Genomic DNA, 19,039 nt, shown 5'->3' with positions numbered 1-19,039 from the left:
GCATGCTTGCTTTCATTGCTCAGACCTTTGAGTATAGGAGTTGGACATTATATTGAGATTGTACAGGATGTTAGTGAGGCCTATTCTGGAGTACTTTGTCCAGATCTGGTCGTCTTGTTACAAGGAAGGATATTATTAAGCTAGAAAGGGTTCAGAAGAGATTTATCAGGATGTCAGGAATGGAGGGTTTGAGTTATAAGGAGAGGCTGGATAGGCTGGGACACTTTTTCACTGGAGCGTAGGAGGTTGAGTGGTAACATTAATGAGGGATATAGGTAAGGTGAATGGCAGGTGTCCCTTTCCCTAGCGTGGGGAAATGCAAGACTAGGAGCATAATTTTAAGGTCAGAGGAGAAAGATTTTAAAGACATGAAGGGCAATTTTTTTACACAGTGGTTCATGTGTGGAATGAACTTTTAGAGGAAATGTTGGGTGTGGGAACAGTTACAACATTTAAGACATTTAGATAAGTACATGAATAAGAAATGTTTGGAGGGATGTGGGCGAAGTGCAGGCAGGTCGGACTAGTTTAGTTTGGATTGGGTCAGCATGGACTAGCTGGAGCAAAGAGTCTGTTTCTGTGCTGTATGACTCTATAACAGAACTAAGACATTCAGCCCCTCAAACCTGCTCAGCTGCTCGTTAAGAACATGGCTGATCTAATTGTGGACTTAACTGCACTTTCTTGCCTGTTCTTATGACCTTTGACTTCCCTGGTCAATCAAAAACCTGCCTGGCCCAGTATTGACTGCTCTCTGGAGAAGAGTTCTGAACATCACTGACCCTTTAAGTGGAAAATCTGATTCTTGACAAAAAGAACTCTAAAAGTGCCTTTGAAACAGTTTCACCAAAGCACTACCCAGTTTCCTAAACGAATCCCTTGATGAATACCACAAGTGTATGGTTTTAATTTTCATCCTACAGCTAAAATTGTTGTCACAATATCTTCCCAATATTTTTGTTAATTAAATGTTAGATAGTAGGATAGAACTAGTGTGTTATGAAAATATGGAGTCTCTTACAAATATTTGTGTTGGTCAACAGCCTGGAATTGGTCACCATGTATCTCCTGTTTCCTCTCTTCTCTAGTGTGCTGTGGGAACAACAGGACAGAAGTCTATCTCTCGAGTGATTGAATATTTGGATCACTGCTAAAGGACAATGGGCTTGTGCTGCTGTGCTCTGTCCCTTGGAGTTAACCCCTCTGTCGCCAACCAATTCTTATGGGCGGAACCTGATCCTTCTCGCCGCCTCTTTCCTCTTCTCCCCCCACCCCTCCAAAAACACCACTGTCCCAAATGAGGAAAGCTCCACAGGGATCCCACAACCTGCTTTGTCAGTGACTTTGCTTCTGAAGGAAACTATGGCCATTGCATAGTCTGACCAAACCAAGCAGAGCTTGAATGAATGAATCAGATGAGTCTGGTGGAGTGAAATAAGGCAAAGGCAAATCTGAGGATGAATGGCATGTGCTTTGTTTAATTACTGGGATAGACGTGATGTTTGCTGTATAGGCCTAATTATTCCGTATCCATGCAGGATTACAATCATCCCGTTATTCTGGTCTGGAGATTCCTGCAAGGTCAAGCTTTTAAATCCTAACTAATGACCTTGTGTTATCTGGCAATATCCATAGTGCTTTTTCATTCATAAAATGTCATGTTGCTAGTGTGGATATGGACTAAGTGTTGCACCACACATTTTTGTATGGTTACCTCATTAATGCAGACATTATGTTATGGTAACCACTGTTATTAATATGAAGTGGGTGGTGGCTTGATGACAAATTCTTCTGCCACCAAAGATGTCTCTCAGCCCTCTGGAATGGTTATTTGCTTTACTACAAGCTGAACAGATTGAGCTGTTTACGTTTTGACTCATGGTCTATATATAAGAGTTGTTTAATACAGATATATAATTATAATAAAAGTTGATGAGACTTGTTTAATCCTCTGGTCTGTTCAGCTTGTACTAAAATGAATGGTTTGTGTTAAACTGTCAATGGCAATCTGGATTTGTCAGGAATACTGTTAGATTATTTATTGAATGTGATTTTTCAGTTCAAATGGTCTAAAGTAAGATCATGTCCAAGTTCAATTGGAAAAGAGTAGCAGCTGCGGCTCGTTCCCATTTTTGGTATTGAGTTACCAAGAATTTCTCTGGGCTGAAAGATCAATGGGGCCACAGAAAAATGTACAAACAAGATCCCTAATTCAGGATCACTGTGAGAGTGCTGCTGAAATATCAACTGCTATCCTTCAGTATTCAGTTGCCAAGTTTGGATTGTGACTAGTCTTTGCTTCCACTTTGGAAATGTTGCTTCCCTGGACTGTTTGAGTCTGACTGTGTAACATCACTGAGAGCCATCCAGAAACACCTGAGAGTTTGAACACTGGAGTGAAACCATGTTAATTTTCTTCTTCAGAAATCTTTTCTCTAATGCAGGAAATTCCTGTCTGCAATTGTATCAAGTCCAGGAAATGGTCAAAACTGGAGAGGAGAAAGCACTGGTATGAGGAATACAATTTAAGATTCTTGATTTTAATATATTGACTTTGAGTTTCACTGAAAAACTAAATTTCCTTTAGAGAATTTGACTTGAGACCAGGCCTGGTGAAAACTGATCTTGTTGAATGAATTTTTTTAGGTCCAGGAGGAATTTCACCTCCTACATTAATATTTTAGAACACAGGACAATCTTGCAGAGCAGAAGGGATAGTCGTCAGTACGTGCCTTCTCTACTATTACTCAATTCTCTTCTGTTTCTATCCTAAACTTAGATAATAATAAGTTCACAATAGCTGTGAAAGCCTTGCAGGCCCTCCACAACCCAGGAGACTGTTAACAGCATAGATGCGCCTTAATTTTCCAATCAAACTGATGCATTAGGGAGAGATGTTGCAGGGAATGCAGTGGAGTTGAATTGTTGTCTGCAGTGGATGTACCAATAGCCATGTTGAAATTTTTACATGATTTAAGTTCTCCAGTTAATGGCTTTCTTTCTACAAGACTTAAGTAACAAATTCCCACACGTTCTGAAGGCAGTAATGTTCACTGGTAAGTAAGTTCCTCCTTTAGCAGAGATCAAGTGGTCGCTGTATTTAATTCCTTGATTTGGAACAAGCTTAAATTGTCAGACATCTGTCTATCATCTTTTGTGATGGTGGGTACTACAAAAACTGATGGTTTTGTTTGTCAGCCCCTAGCCACCTTAGCAACACAGATTGTTTTGTCTGAGTAATCTTTCTAGTTTGATTTTGACACTGACAGAAACAAACTGGACTGTTAAAGAAGGCAAATATGAAGGAAAGCTTGGTGCAAAAACTAATAAATGATTCTTCGATAATAGATTCTTCCCTCGTATTTGTTTCACAATGTAAGTAGTGATGTGGGAGATTACTATTTCAGCCTCCAAACGCTGTCTAAGTCATCAAGCTGTTGTATGTGTGAAAAGATTTTCTTCTGATTGTCGGTTTTGAGATTATATCTACATTTCAACTTTCACCAGTTGGACCCATTTTGCCCCTGCTTAATCTGCATATCCTTCGCAGAAATGTCAGCCAGGATCTCCTTTGGGTTGCAGACTGCAGTGGGCACTGTATTCAGTTACTGTTTGAATGCTGATGTAGATGAGGCATGGAAAATGTGTAGTGGATTTTGGATTATGTTCTTGTGGTGAGACCTTCTGCTGAGGTTTACAGTCTGCAGCCTCACCACCTTTAACAAAACACAATTACAGCACGGGACAGTTTACCTTGCTATCCTAATACTGCTAATAATTCTGAATATAATGGGCTTTCCAAATAGAAATGCTTTTTTTGACATCATTGGAAGGAGCTGGTTGCTATGAGCTGGTGAGGCAGGAGCATGCCATGTTTCCATGCTGACTTTTCAGTGTTCTTTGTAAATGATTAAAGGTATTATTTATTTCACTGTGGAACAGCAATCACCTGAAGAATTGGGATATGCATTTGTGAAATACCTTGACCTTTTTGCTGATCAACCCAATTCAACCCTGTCCATGTTGCAAATTTATTTGGACTTTCTGAAGAAGTAGGAATTTTAATTGCTGTTTTTACTGAGTGGGAAGTGTATCAGTAATTCATCTAGCCTTGCAGTATCTGGATTTTTAATGGTGGTTAATAAATGATAATCAACAGTAACAGAAAAGAAGACAAATTCTTTTGCAACTTGCTGAGAGCCTGTTATATATTTCGCCAGGTATTTATGTCCTCTCCCAGTGATGTTCTCAAGTTTAAAATGGTTGTAGTTGATTTGAAATAAAAGCTGAAGAGGGCCATGAGGTGGTACAACATTTTAACCTTGGGAACAAGACAAGACCAATGGAGCACACGTTCAAGACTGATAGTATCCTGGGAAGCAGAATACATGAGCATTTTATTTTAAGTATGTGACCCTCCAAAGTAAAAGTTGCAAAAAGCTACTCCTAGCTCAGTAATAATTTGGCTTTGTATGCAGCTTCTTTGATAAAGGAAGTTGGTTGGATAAGTGGAAATGACACCCTGTGCAGTAGGGAATGCTCTTGAAATTGGAATTAAAGGAAAAGTGTGGTAGTATAATTGAGTTTTATTTTGATATTCCTTAACTGTTGCTGACCTGTATCTCCTGCATTTTGATGCTGTACGCCAAAAAGTGCAGAAGTGTACCACTCCACCAGTGACATCTCACCCTGAAGCACAGGGAACATTTCTGCTTAAATTTTCATCCAAAATGATCAAATCACCTATTGGAGCTCTTTGGTGAGGCATTATCACAATTCTCAAATCTTCTATGACTTGCTTCTACATCTCTGGTCTTTGTTGTTTAATCAGTCTTTAACTTCTGATCACATCTAAGACTGGTTGTGAAGCTTTACCTCTGTACAGCTGTGGTCAGGAATATTATTTTATTCAGAGCCATAAGAACTATGCAGATAATGTATCACAATAAAATTTATATTCCTTTCTCCATGCTTCCCAATCTGTTTTGCCCCCTGCCTTTGTTTTCAGTTAGTCTTTAGTCTTTAGTCTTTAGTCTCCAGTGCTATTCCTGTGGCTTGCATTGTTACTGCTCATTACCAAGCTTGAGAAATCTATAAAGAATGCTCCACGAATCCTGTTTATTGCCCCCTCTTTTTGACAGGTGGGTGTATAGCCTGTGCTAAGTGTCTATAATCAGCTGTCTGGACTGAACTTTTAGTTAAAAATCACAGTTTATCCAAGACAATTGGAAGGTTTTGCTTTCTTAATGTATTATGCGCTCGTAAAAGGATCTATTCCTACTTGTCTAATTTCACAACAAATTGAAGGTCAGGAAGCATGTGTTCAAACTTGTAATCAGCTTCTGGCCAAGGAGGAGCAGCAAATATTGCCAGTCCTTATGTAACTTAACAACAGTTGGCTGGATTGGTCTTGTGTACAGATCTTTCTTCTTCAAGACAGGCACACATGGGTAGAGAACAGAGGCATTTAACACTGTCTTGCATTCTTTTTGGGTGAGCGCTTTAAGTTGCCCTGTCTAATTCCAGCCAAGTCAGTAATATCTTCTGTGAACAGCCCAGTTATCTCCACTGCTGTTCATGTTTCTTGATAAAATAATATTTCTCTACTCTGTACAGATGATCATGACCCTGACTAATCTGGATTTAAGCTGAATAGTGCTGACTTGACTGTTTTGTGTAAGTTTCTGTTCGTGCAATGCACCAGTGTTAGTGAAGCCATTGGGTGTTTAGTGAGGGAATAAAGCATACTTCACTGCATTTGTTGAAGCAGTTTCTGGCTTTTTGTTTCAATGATTTCTTGGAACGTAGTTTCCTATCACAGACCAACTGTACTCGAGTTATCAACCATCCTGCTCCTTGCATTTTGCTTCACCGGTGTTAGCAGATGTTCAACATGTATTGTGTTTCTTCCAGGATTCTTCGTGACATGAGAGTAGATTTCAGTCTTATTTTAAGCAATACACTGATCACATTGTGTCCCTGTATGTAATGTTCCTTACCCTAGTTATAAAAGTAAATTGTGCTGCTTTGTTTTAAGTGTTGTGGCTGCGGTTCTCCCAGACTACTTATGATGAGGTCACTGCCTTATTTGCATTTCACCTCTAGTCATATCTTGAAATCTGTGAATAGTGTGAGCAGTTTCTATCATTGTTCTTGACTTGTGTATGTTGATCTCTAGTCATCCAGATGTTTTTAAGTTTTTATAAATATTTTTTATCAACTGTACTTCTCAAATCAGAGACTTGGCTCTGATATTTTAAAGCCATGTATTATATTTGTCAAATTACTTTTAATAGATTAAATCAAATGCAATTTTAGTTTAATTTTGGGTTGAAGACTACAGCTATTCAACACTGGTTCTTTTGATGAGTATATTTCTATCTGCTGCAGCCAGCTTTGATTTTAGGCAAGTGTTGGAGTTTTATGTTGTGTGGTACCACTTCCCCTAATCAGTTATTGCCTTTGGAGAATCCTATTTTCTATGTTCATCATCTGATGGGAATGTTTAAAATCATGTGATGTCCATCCTTTTCGAGGAATTGTTAATCTGTAGGATTGCTTGCAACTATGTACAAAATCTAAACCAAGCCAGTGTGCCACAATTTTGTAGCATTACAGTGCTCCAATCCTGAACATTGTAACATTGAGTTATTGCTAGTCTTCAAATTAAATGAAGATGGGGGAGACATTGATAAATATTATTGAGTTAAAATTGCTATCTGCACTCCATCTCTGATTTTGAAAGTAATGGTCAGATGATATCTGGGCTGGAAAGAGATCTTCCTGGTGAAGTGTAGATTGTCGGACCAGTTCATGGTATTATGGCCGTAACTGTCTCTCAATTTCTGCATTTCAGACATTCCCTTGAATTTTGTCTTCCTACCACTTATCAAATTGGACTATTAAAGTTGGACAGTTGACCCTGGCTAACTTGTATGCACACTGGGCAAAAATGTACTTTTATTGTAGATGAATGAAAAGTGCTTCACTCCTTCGGAAAATAGATTCAGTAAAGTCAATCTTGAAATGCGGTGTTACCTTAATACTGCAATCGAATTGATAATGACATGGTCAAGTCAAAAGTTCTTGTTCAGATTTGCATTGAAACTTTTAATTCTACTTCCTATGCTGCTAGGTGATCAGACATGGTTTGAATTTACTTCACATAAAGTTGATCTTGATGCTCAATGAGTTTGGGAACTGAGAACGATGCTGTAAATTGAAACAAAAACAGAAGTTGCTGGAAAAGCTCAGCAGGTCTGACAGCATCATAAATTGGAAGTTGGCTCCAGATTCTTCATATCAACTATTGAATGTTTGATTTGGTGACTATGATTGTTTGTCCAGGAGAGATGGAGAATGTCACTGATTTTAACAACTGTTTCACACGTTCAGTTTTATTTTACTTTACTTTTTCTTGCTTCCCTGCCATTTTGTGAATAATTTGATGGGAAATGGTTGTGTAGGTGGGTCCTTGTTTGGTTGGGATTATCAGTGTAGACTAATACTTCATTCTCGTCTGGTGGCACTAGCCTGAGGTTTCTCTGCTCCTCCTTCATACTCCCTTCTTTTGGTCTTGCTTTGGGAATGGAGGAACCTCTTTTGTACAAAAACTCAAAAGCAGACCCATCTGGTAGCTCAGTCAATTCTGTCCCTTTCATCTTTACATTTAGTCTGGTTTTACAATTGTATTCCTTATCTGTTCAATTTGACTTTTTTATAAAAGCTGAAGTTCCTGTGGGCCATTAGCCCTTCTGTTCGTTTATTTATAGAAGGTTTGGGGCCTTGTAATTACTATATTGGTGGGGATTTATGGACATAAATGCCTTAACAAATGGGCCTTGGAGTATTTATGTAAATTAGAAGTATATTGATATAAAATAAACCAAAGTGGAAAGTTTGGGTTTTCAAATCATTCCACAAAGGGGAGGACAAGCTGAAATATTCACTGAAAACTTTGGCCTCAGTTGATAAAGCGCAATTAAGTATGGTTTTGGAGTGGAAGATGTTGGCAGATTCTGCTAAGTGATGCTTTTAAACTGGTGTTGCCTGCCGTGAGGCTAATGGGCCAATCTCCATCACAATAGCTGGCTGTTACCAACAGTGGCCTCTCGTAGTTCTACCTGTTCACTTCAGTTTTCTGCTAGAGATGCTTGGTGTACTGAAGGAAATAGAATTGATTTGAGTCAGCAGTTGATCCTGTCTTTTCAGAAATTCTGACAGAAATGTTTAAACTAAAATGCATCAAAGCAGATGATAAAAATGTTAACAAAAACCATTGTAGCCTGATCATGAGTATTCAGCCTCCAATGAGTGGAATCATTCCAATACCCATTTTCCTCAAATTTATCATTTGCTAAAGCTTTACTAAGTGTCCTGTTTCCAAGACAATTACAATTTTGAGTTTGCCTGCAATCAAAAGTAATGCAGTAAATTGTTGTCCTTGAAAATATGCACAATCTTTATATACTATTTATCATACCTGCATTGCTCATTGATTCAGAACGCGTTGAAATCAGAGCATATTTTTTAACAAAAGATCTGGCCTGTCTACTTGTTTCTTCACACTTTATTCATTGATCATGTATGCAACAACTGGAAAAACCATTTTCATTTTCGAAACATGCCAATCAGCAAATCTGAAAACTTAAGCCAGTTGTTTTGGAAATCTGAATTGGAATCAAACAATCCCATTTATCAGGATATTCCTGTTTACACATGGATACAACATATTTGCAATGAGTTGATAACTAAAATAATGTGTCCAATAAATGTATGTTTCCATTAACCACAAATCCATTATGTGGTATGACATATGTTTTTAGCAATCTGTGCCTATTAATTAAATTCACAAAACCTGCATAACCCCTCTTTATAGCCTCTTACAGTTGTTAGGCTTAGGGACTTGGACAGTTGTCTCCAGATAAATGCATCCTTGAGATAAGAGTAGAATTGCATAATGCCACATATTTTACATGGTTACTTTATAGAATAACTGATCTACACAATTTTTCTCACTGTCTGGTTTTATTACTTAACATACAGAGTGTTTGTTTATGTATGAATGTAATCATTACTAGAACAAGCAGTTGGGACATGCAGTTTGGAAATGCTGAACTGCATGGCATTTCTTGGTTTAAGGTTGATGGGGTTTGGGAGCCTGCTGTGTGGTGATGGTGCATGACTCTGGCAGTTTGGGGAAGGAGAAAGGGTTCATCTTAAACATTACATTGAGACCTAGCCAATGTTTTAAGTCCCCCAACAGTCAGGTATTGAACATACTTCTGTGAAGAGAAATCAGAGTTAATGTTTTAGCTCTGTTCTGAGGAAGGGTCACCAGACCCGATATGTTAACTCCGATTTCTCTTCACAGATGTTGCCGCACCTGCTGAGCTTTTCCAGCAATCTATTTTTGTTTCTGAACATAATTCAGAGTTTGCTTTTCAACCACTTGACATTCAGCAGAGAAATGCTGAAAAGGTTTTGTTTTACTAGGAGGGGCAGATAAAACTGGGATGATCTCCAAAGAGTTTATTCCTCAGCAAGGCCGTGTTGATTTTGGCCTTGTGTAACTCCAATTCTACAATCCAGTCCTCCCAATTCACGAAAATTAGAATGGGAGAAACTGCTATAGTGAAATTGGGGGATTTTCCTATTGTTTTTAGACTTCCAATATATCCTAAGTATTTATGCAGAAAATTTCATAGGCTTCTAAATGTGCATTTATCAGGATTCAGCTGCCCTTTGGCATGTTCGCCTGTTTCAATGTGACAAATGTTTGGTGGTAGTTTTGTGAATAAAAGCTGTAACTGCAGTATTTTGAGGTGGAAGTTACTTCTGATGCAGTACCACATGATATTACAGCCACTTCCTCCAAGATGCAGTGGCAGCACTCTCTCTGCACAGTTCCTTGTGGAGTTTTCACAGGAGTAAAACTCCAGTATCTACACTTCAATTGTTCTCATTCCATTCAGGTGTAATAATCACATGACTGCAAAGGGTATGCGAGGGCCGAATCAGAATGAGTTTGAAATAAATTTTAAATGACTTTCTTGTAAATAATTGTGTAAATATTGACAATTGGAAATTTAGAATGGTAGAAATACTTTTCAGAATCTGATCCTATTTTTATTTTATACAGTATTTCTCAGTTGCAATCTTTCAGAGTAAAAGCCAAATGGCAGGAAATAGAGTTTGTACCAGTTTCATGAAGTATGTCTTTGGTTACTTGTAAATAATTTTAACTCAAATAAAAATTGCTACTTTCAGTACAGTTGATGCTGTAAATTGTTTTCTTCTGTGTACATTTACTTATTATAAGTTATGAAAAAAAAGATGCAACATTTATTCCATCTTGAAGCCAGTGATTTAGTGCATCCAAATCACAACTGTTTTATTTAGATTGTATTAACTCTTTAGACTTGTAAACTTTGTTTTTAGCTGGTAACCCATATTTGTAGTTGCTACTGAATATGGGACAGGTAGAAATTCTCATGCTAGCCCCTGCTATCAGTTTGCATTGGACCATGTTGTTTCCCCCAATGAGTTCCAGGCTGTACAGAAATACAGCTTGCATCAGATGCAAAACATTTGCGCCACACAAATGTCAGGCAATGATAATTTCCAATCAGAGACAATCTACTGATCAGCCCTTGACATTTAATGATGCTACAATCACTGAATCCTGTACTATTAATATCCTGGGGGTTACCATTGGCCAGAAACTAAACTGGACTGGCCATATTGGTGGTGGCACAGCAGCTCAGTCGTTAGCACTGCTGCCTCACAGCACCAGGGACCCGGGTTCGATTCCTGCCTTGGGTGACTCTTAGTGGAGTTTGCACATTCTTGCCATGTCTGCATGGATATTTTTCCTGGTGCTCCGGTTTCCTCCCACAGGCCAAAGATGTGCAGGCTAGGTGGATTGGCCATTCTAAATTGCCCATAGTGTCCAGGGATGTGCAAGCTAGGTGGGTTAGCCATGGGAAATTTGGAGTTACAGGGATAGGGTAGGGAGCTGGGTCTGGGCAGGATGCTCTTCAGAGGACCAGTGTGGACTCTAAACCGCGTGGCCTCTTTCCACACTCGAGATTCTATGATTAAAAACACAGTGGCTACAAGATCAGAATCCTGAAGTGAGTAACTCACCAAAACCTGTCCTCCATCTACAAGGTACAAATCAGGAGTGTGATGGAATACAGCCAATTGCCTAGATGGGTGCAGCTCCAACAAGATTCAAGCTTGATACCACACAGGACAAAGCAGCCCACTTGATTGCTACCACATCCACAAACATCTACTCTCCCCATCACCAACACTCAGTACATACTGCAACTACTATCTCCAAGATGCACTGCAGAAATTCATCAAAGACTTTATGCAGCACCTTCCAAACCCATGGCCACTTCTATCAAGAAGGACAACGGAACAACACCACCTACAAGTTGCACTCCAAGCCACTTAGCATCTTGACTTTGAAATACATCACTGTTCCTTCACTCACTAGGTCAAAATCCTGGGATACTCCTCGCAAACAACATTCTGGGTCTACCTACAACACAAGGACTACAGTGATTCAAAAACAGCATCTCAGCACCATCTTCTCAAGGTTAGCTAGGGCTGGGCAATAATTGCTGGACTAGCCAGTGTCCACATCCCATGAATGAACGGAAAAAAATCACAACAATGCTTCAGTGCACTGTCTGTTATTGTGGCTTCCACTGATTCAATTTTAACGTGACCATACCTCATGCTGATGTTAAACATTGGAGATTTGTAATCATAGGGACAGTCTGTAAACATGGGCCGTTTTTGTTCTTCACTTCTGGTCCCTTGGTCAGGTGGGAGCTGAATGTGTCCATTAGACTGACCAACGACAGGCACACTTCACATTACTGTAAGAAGGCAGCTTGGCAGGCACTATCTGAAAGGGAATGAGGAATCAATAAGATCAGCATGTGTTGATAGACTCTTCAACTACAGTGTCAGGCTCAGAATTGATGCCAATGTCACTTTAGGTGAGCATGTGAAACGCCAACTATAAAATTCAGGAGTGGATACATGTAGAAGCTGTGATCTATAGAGAGATCTTGGGTTACAAATCCATAGCTTTCTGAAAGTGACAACAGAAGTAGATAAGAACGAAGAACAGTACAGCACAGAAACAGGCTCTTTGGCCCACCAGACTATGCTGATGCATGATGCCTTTCTAAACTAAAAAGCTTTTGCCTCTACGTGGTTGATGTCCCTCTGATCTCTGCGTATTCATGTATCTGTCAAGATGCCTCTGAAATATTGCTATTGTATCTGCTTCCATCACCACCTCTGGCAGTGCATTGTAGGCACTTACCATCCTGTGTTGACTATGATGCTACTCTTAACTAATCCCATCTACTTGCACATGGTCCATATCCCTGTATTCCGACCCCCACCACATCGTTCACATATCTGTCAAAATGCCTCTTAAACACTGCTATTGTATCTGCTTCTACCAGCACTCCCGGCAGCATGTTCCAGGCACTTCCCACCCTCCATAAAAGACTTACCTTGCACATCTCCTTTAAACTTTTACCGCTTTTATCTTAAACTTATGTTGCCTAGTAATTGATATTTCTAAGAAAAAGACTCCGACAATTCATTCTATCCATGCTTCTCATAATTTTCTAATCTTCTATCAGGTCACCCCTCATCCTTTGATGTTCAAGTGCAAAAAAGCAAATTTGTCCAATCTCTCCTCACAGTCAATACCCTCCAAGCCATGCAACATCCTGGTGAATCATTTCTGTACTCTCCAAAGCCTCCACATCCTTCTGGTAGTGTGGCAACCAAAATTGTACACAATATTCCAAATGTGGCCTCATTAAAGTTCTACACAGGTGCCACATAACTTGGCAATTTTTATACTCCATTCCCTGACTAACAAAGGCAAGCGTGCCATACACGTCCTTTCAGGGAACTGTGGACCTCTATGCCTAGATCCCTCTGCATGTTGATGCTACTAAGATTTCTGCCATTTATTGCATACTTCCTTCCTGCATTCGACCTTCCAAAATGCATCACCTTGCATTTGTCCAGATTAAACTCTACCTGTCATTTTTCTGCCACAGTCTCCAGACTATCTATATGCCTGTCTATATCCTGCTGTAGCCTCTGGAAATCGACCTCACTATTCACAGCTCTCCTAATCTTTGTCCACAAATTTACTAATCAGGCCACATACATTCTCCTATGTTTATATTACAAACAACAGGGGTCCCATCACTGATTTCTGCAGAACACCAGTGGTCACAGATATCCAGCCAGACAAACATCTTTCGATCACTACTCTGTCTCTGGTTACAGAACTGGCTTAGTCATACTTTGCCAGCTCACCATTAGTCCCATGTGACCACCTTTTGTATCAGCCTGTCATGAAGGACTTTGTCAACACCTTTACTAAAGTCCATTTAAACAACGTCCACCACCCTACCTCCTTCAATCGTCTTTCTCTCTCTTCAAAAAAATGTCGTTTGTGAGACACCATCTTTCCTGCACAAACCCATGTTGCCTATCGCTAATAAGTCCATATGTTTCCAAATGTCAGTAAATCCTATCCCTAAGAATCTTCTCCAATAATTTCCATACCACTGACCTAAGCCTTATTGGCCTATGATTTCCCGGCTTATCCCTGTTGCTCTTAAACATCTGAACATTGACTATTCTCCAGCCCTCTGGGACCTCTCCTGTGACTGAAGAGGATACATAGATTTTGTACAAGACCCCAACAATTTCCTCACCTGCCTCCCTCAACATTCTGAGATGGATTCCATTAGGTTATGGGTAGTGGTCTACCTTTAATACTTTTAAAAACACCCAACACCTTTTTTTATATTGACATGCCCCCAAATATCAACATACCCCTCTCTAGATTCCCCATCCATCATGTCCTTCTTTGTGAATACTGATGCAGAGTATTTGTTTAGGACCTCACAAATTTCCGCCAGCTTCGAGCATAAATTCCCTCCTTTGTCCTGGAGTGGACCTACCCTTTCTCTTGCTCCTTCTATATGCATAAAACGCCTTGGGATTTTCCTTAGTACAGTTTGTCAAATTTCCTGGCCCCTTTAACCCTTCAATTCCCTGTTTGAGTTATTTCCTGCTATCTGTATGTTCTTTGAGGGGCTCTTTCCTTCGTTTCTACACCTTTCATATGCCTCCTCCTTTTTGACTAAGGTCTCAATTTTGCTTGTTATCCAAGGTTCCTGAATAGTGTAATCCTTGCCTTTCATTTTCACAAACATGCTAGTCCTGAAACTAAGCAACTGGCCTTTAAACGATTCCTGCATGCCAGATGTAGATTTACCCTCAAACAGCTGCCCCCAATCTATATTATCCACTTCCAGCCTAATATTTTGTAGTTGGCCCCACCCCCCTCCCTCCCACCCTCCAGTTTAGTACTTTCACTACTCTCGTTCTTATGCAGAAGTAAATTAAAACTTACAGCATTATGGTCACTGGTCCCATTGAAACTTTTTGAATGACCTGTCGGGACTCATTCCCCAATTCCTTCCCTAGTTGGACTATTTAAATCAGAGATAGTAGGAACTGCAGATGCTGGAGAATCTGAGATAACAAGGTGTAGAGCTGGATGAACATAGCAGGCCAAGCAGCATCAGAGGAGCAGGAAGGCTGACGTTTCGGGCCTAGACTGTTCTTCAGAAAAATTTCTGAAGAAGGGTCTAGGCCTGAAACGTCAGCCTTCCTGCTCTCCTGATGCTGCTTGGCCTGCTGTGTTCATCCAGCTCTACACCTGGACTATTTAAATGTTGCTTCAAAAAACTGTCCTGAATACACCTAACAAATTCACCTCCATCCAAGTCCCTGGCCCTAAGTGAGTCCCAGTCAATAACGGTAGTTAAAATCACTCACCACAACAATCCTATTGTTTTCACATTTTTCCATAATACGTGTGCATATCTGTTGCTCTATCAGCTGCTGGTTGTTGGAAGGCATGTAGTACAATCCCATCAACGTGATTGCACCCTTCCCACTCCTGAGTTCTACTCATGTGACCTTATTGTGTGTCTACCCTCAGTACAACACGGTCAGCATTTAAACAGAGAGGAGACAGAATCTATGTTCTGACTCAAGCTCCTTATGATGTAACTCTATTGTATTGATGTGATAGTTTTGGATACTGACGGTCCTGCTGGACATTGCCTGATTTTTCAGTTTTATTTTAGAGTTCCCATCATGTGTAGTTTGTTTATTCTTTCCTCGCAGGTATCATAAATGGTGAAGTTTCACTGTATTTATCAGACTTAATCAATCATGGAATAGGAGCCAACAATTTATAAATCAAAAATGAGCAGATTAGAGAAACAAGCTCAAGAAATATGACCCAGTTTCAACTGGGGTCACAGGCTGGCTGACACAGGGAGAAGACTGTGCTTTAATGTCGTATTAATAAGAATATTGAGGAATTAACACATATGTAGTGCAAAGAATACAGAACAAGATGATAAAAAGACAGCAACTTTCATGACATTTTGTGATGTCGTTGCTATTTAACTCAAACTGAACTTAACACTGCTCATAGAGAATCTAAAACTTGCTTCAGAACTCCGCCCTTAATTCTTATCGAAAAGTCTGGAGTTTTCTGCTCTGAAGTGAAAACAAAACTAATGGTTTAATGTGTTTATGTTGTCAGTCAAAAACCCAAAATACAAACGCCTTATTCCATTAATCTTGGGTTGGAGTCATGGATCATCTTGGAACTGATCCATTCAGGTCACTTCTGTATCGGTTTTGAAGGTTTTAAAAAAAAACCTTCACAGCACTAATTCACATCCATATGCCTCCTTTCTTAAACAAAACAAAATTTCAAGAACTATAATATATTTTACAAACCTCTAATCACAACAGGTGCAGCAAGCTATTGAGAAGTGTAATAACTTCCTGAAGTAGTACGTTGCAAATCAAACCCCATTATTCCTGGAGTTTTCAAAGATTTTATAAATGCATGCAACATTTCCTGGATTACCTGTCTTTAGGACCCAGAAAACATGAATCAGGTATCTGTATTTGTTACAAGTAAATAGATTACAGCTACAGATAAACAATTACGAACCATTGATGTACAATTTTACTAGTTAAAACTCAAACCCTGTCCATACACTTATGCTGACAGACACAAAAAATGGATGTTATCAGTGGAGGGAAAGATTGAAATGTTAGTTCAGTGGTTTCTAGTTTACTGAGATAACCCTTTTTGTTGATCTAAACATTGCTTCTGTGTCTTCCTTCTCCAGTTACTTTCCCTTGCAGAAGGTATTTGGTGGCTGGTTCACATTTAAAGTCTCTGGCTTACTGGTTAAGAGCCTCAGCTTATTGATGGCGGATGCTGAGATAATGCTTTCCCCTTTCGGAGGGAGGTGGCCTGTCAAGAACTAAAGCCACAGTTTTTAAAAAAGGCATCTCCCACTAAAGGCAGATAAGGAAGAATTTCTTCTGAGAGTTGTTGATCTTTCGAATTCTATTTTACAATGAGCAAGAGAGACCAGGTCATTGCGTACACTCCAGGCCAAGCTAGGCAGATTCTTGCTCTCACACTTATGCTCCCAGCCGATATGCCTAGAAAAGTCCAACCCCAGACTGAAATCTGGCTAAATGGATCTATTACTATATTTTGTTTTAACTAGTGGTCTCTCAATGAAACATAAAAATAATCTGAAACATTGCTTGTTTAACAATAAATCTGTTATTCTGAAGCAATTAAGATAAAATAGATTAAACCAACCACAGTTAAACATTTTTAAAACACAGTAAAAATGCAATTCCATTAATCCCAAAGGACTCTCTCTTACTGTACTCACCACAGAGAATTTCAATCTCTATCAGCCTATTGGGCTTAATTTAACTATGGCTTCAACTCCCCTTCTTGAGAATCTGATGGCCTTTTCCTGGAACCTTCATTCACTTTGGCAGTTAGCCTTTGGACTCAATGTTGGGTCCAACAACTTAAGAGCATGAACTCTGTCCTCCATTTTGATCCAAATAGCTGAATGACCTACTTCTCATCCTATTTCCCATGGCTGTAGCTTTTTAAAAATTTCATTCATGGGAGATGGGTACAGGTGGCATTTATTTATTAGACCTGATTTTTATTGAATTCAAATTTCACTATCTGCTATGTGGGACTTGAATGCATTTTCCCAAAGGATTAGCTGCTGTTCTGGATTACAAAACCAGAGAGATTACGACTATGACATCCCCATACAATAGATTGCTGTGTACAATACTCTAGTTGTAGCCACATCAGAGCTTTATAAATGTGTCCGCTAACCTTTATTGTAGTCAATACAAACGCTCCTTACCCTGACCATCTCCCATATCTCCAACGTTCCCTGACAACACCCTGACTGTCTGGAGCTACATGAGAGGATTCATCACTGGAAACAATACAGAAGGAGACAAAGCCCCTGTGGCCAATAGGGTAGTTACAGTGTGCCCTGAGGCTTGGCACCACCAGAGATATGGTAGCCTTGGAAATGGCAGTCACACAGGATCCTGTCTAATTTTTTATAAAACAAAGAACTGTGGATGCTAGAGAAACTCAGCAGGTCTGGCAGCATCTATAGAGAGAAAGCAGAATGATATTTTAAGTCCAGAAACCCTTCTTCAGAACTCACTTCTGATGTAGAGTCACTGGAGTCAAAACATTAACTCTGCTTTCTCTCCACTGATGTTACCAGGCCTGCTGAGTTTCTCCAGCAATTTTCTTTCTTTTTATTCCTTTCTGATCTTAGGTGGTCTCACTATTTTACAAATCCTTTAGTGATCAAACTGGTGATTGTGTTTGCTGCCATGACAACATATTGCTTTCTGAGTGAAGGGTCCTGTGCTGTGGATTGGGGATAGCAATAAACAGAGGTGAAGCAGGCACTAGGACCCAGCAGATAACAGCTGATCCGCTGGAGAAACACCTTAAACTCCATCTGGTGGCTGAAGTGAGAAGTGCCCAGAGGAAGGATTGAATTCTTTGGAAATTGTCAGATTGTGGGCATTTCACATTATATATCAATCTCTTCAAAGACAGTCCACTATATCTATATAATATATTGGCGTCAGAATCTGGTTGCCTCTGGGTTTTGAGGTGTAATTTCTCAAAGCTCACACTGACTGTGGTCAAAATTAGTTTCTTAACAGAAGCACACAGACACCAAACAATACTCAGTGTCAACCTTCCAAAGGATGTTCAGAGTTCAAACTGCACAGATAAGTAACTTCGATAAGTGACTGAGCAGAAAGAAAGGAGAAAACAGGATAAAGCAAAAAATAAATACATGAATGTGACTGAGTCTGGCTCTGTGGACAATATATTAATATTTTAATGTGTGGGAAGAGCTCAGGGATACAGTGGGGATGGCTCATTCACACAATATTGGGTAACACTGGGATGATTAATGAACCGCAGAGCCTCTGCTCAATTCGTATCCCCCATTAAGCGGTAGCTTGTCACCACACAGTGACTTCTCTGATGATCCCGAAATAAGGAAGACTCCTTTTAACTAGAACAGTTGTATCATGGCATGATGCTCCTCCAGTAAACAGGGGCAAAGGTTGGTCCTGCTTTGATGTACTTACCCTGGTGAAGGATACAAAAGCAAGTACAGGATGCCCCTCTGTAACCAGATCAGGCAGAGTCAATGCAAAGGAACTTTGACATCTCAGTCTCAGTCTCCAGCTCCTTCCAATGCACAGGGAACATCCTGGTTTGGAATAAACATGTTGCCAAGTCTGCACACACACATCACAGGCACAAAACAATCTCACATTCACTGTCATAAAGCAACATCCTTCAGAGGCTGGAGATCTAAAATAAAAACAGAAATTGCTGGAGAAACTCAGCGGGCCTGGCAGCATCTGTGGAGAGAGAGTTAATGTTTCATGTCCAGTGATTCTTCTTCAGAACCTGCAAACCTGACATCGGGTACTTAACATTTCTCCTGTCCCCAGAACGTCGCAAACATCTTTGTAGCCAATCAGCTTCTTTTGAAGA

The 19,039-nt window shown here is 39.8% G+C and overlaps 1 protein-coding gene across 1 annotated transcript in view; it reads left to right on the top strand.

Moving 5' to 3' along the window:
• waplb (WAPL cohesin release factor b) overlaps positions 1-10,276 on the top strand; it is a 189,195-nt gene extending 178,919 nt beyond the window's left edge. Inside the window, exon 19 of the mRNA XM_048616249.1 lies at positions 1,089-10,276. Within this exon, the coding sequence (XP_048472206.1) occupies positions 1,089-1,154 (66 nt within the window). The 3' untranslated portion in view covers positions 1,155-10,276. The remainder of the gene's footprint in view (positions 1-1,088) is intronic.
• The last annotated feature ends 8,763 nt before the right edge of the window (positions 10,277-19,039 follow it).

Source organism: Rhincodon typus, chromosome 34, assembly GCF_021869965.1.
Source record: "Rhincodon typus isolate 14 chromosome 34, sRhiTyp1.1, whole genome shotgun sequence".
In the NCBI taxonomy this organism is placed as follows: domain Eukaryota; kingdom Metazoa; phylum Chordata; class Chondrichthyes; order Orectolobiformes; family Rhincodontidae; genus Rhincodon; species Rhincodon typus.
The sequence above is the reverse complement of the archived record's forward strand: the minus strand, read 5'-3'. Positions and strand labels throughout refer to the sequence as shown.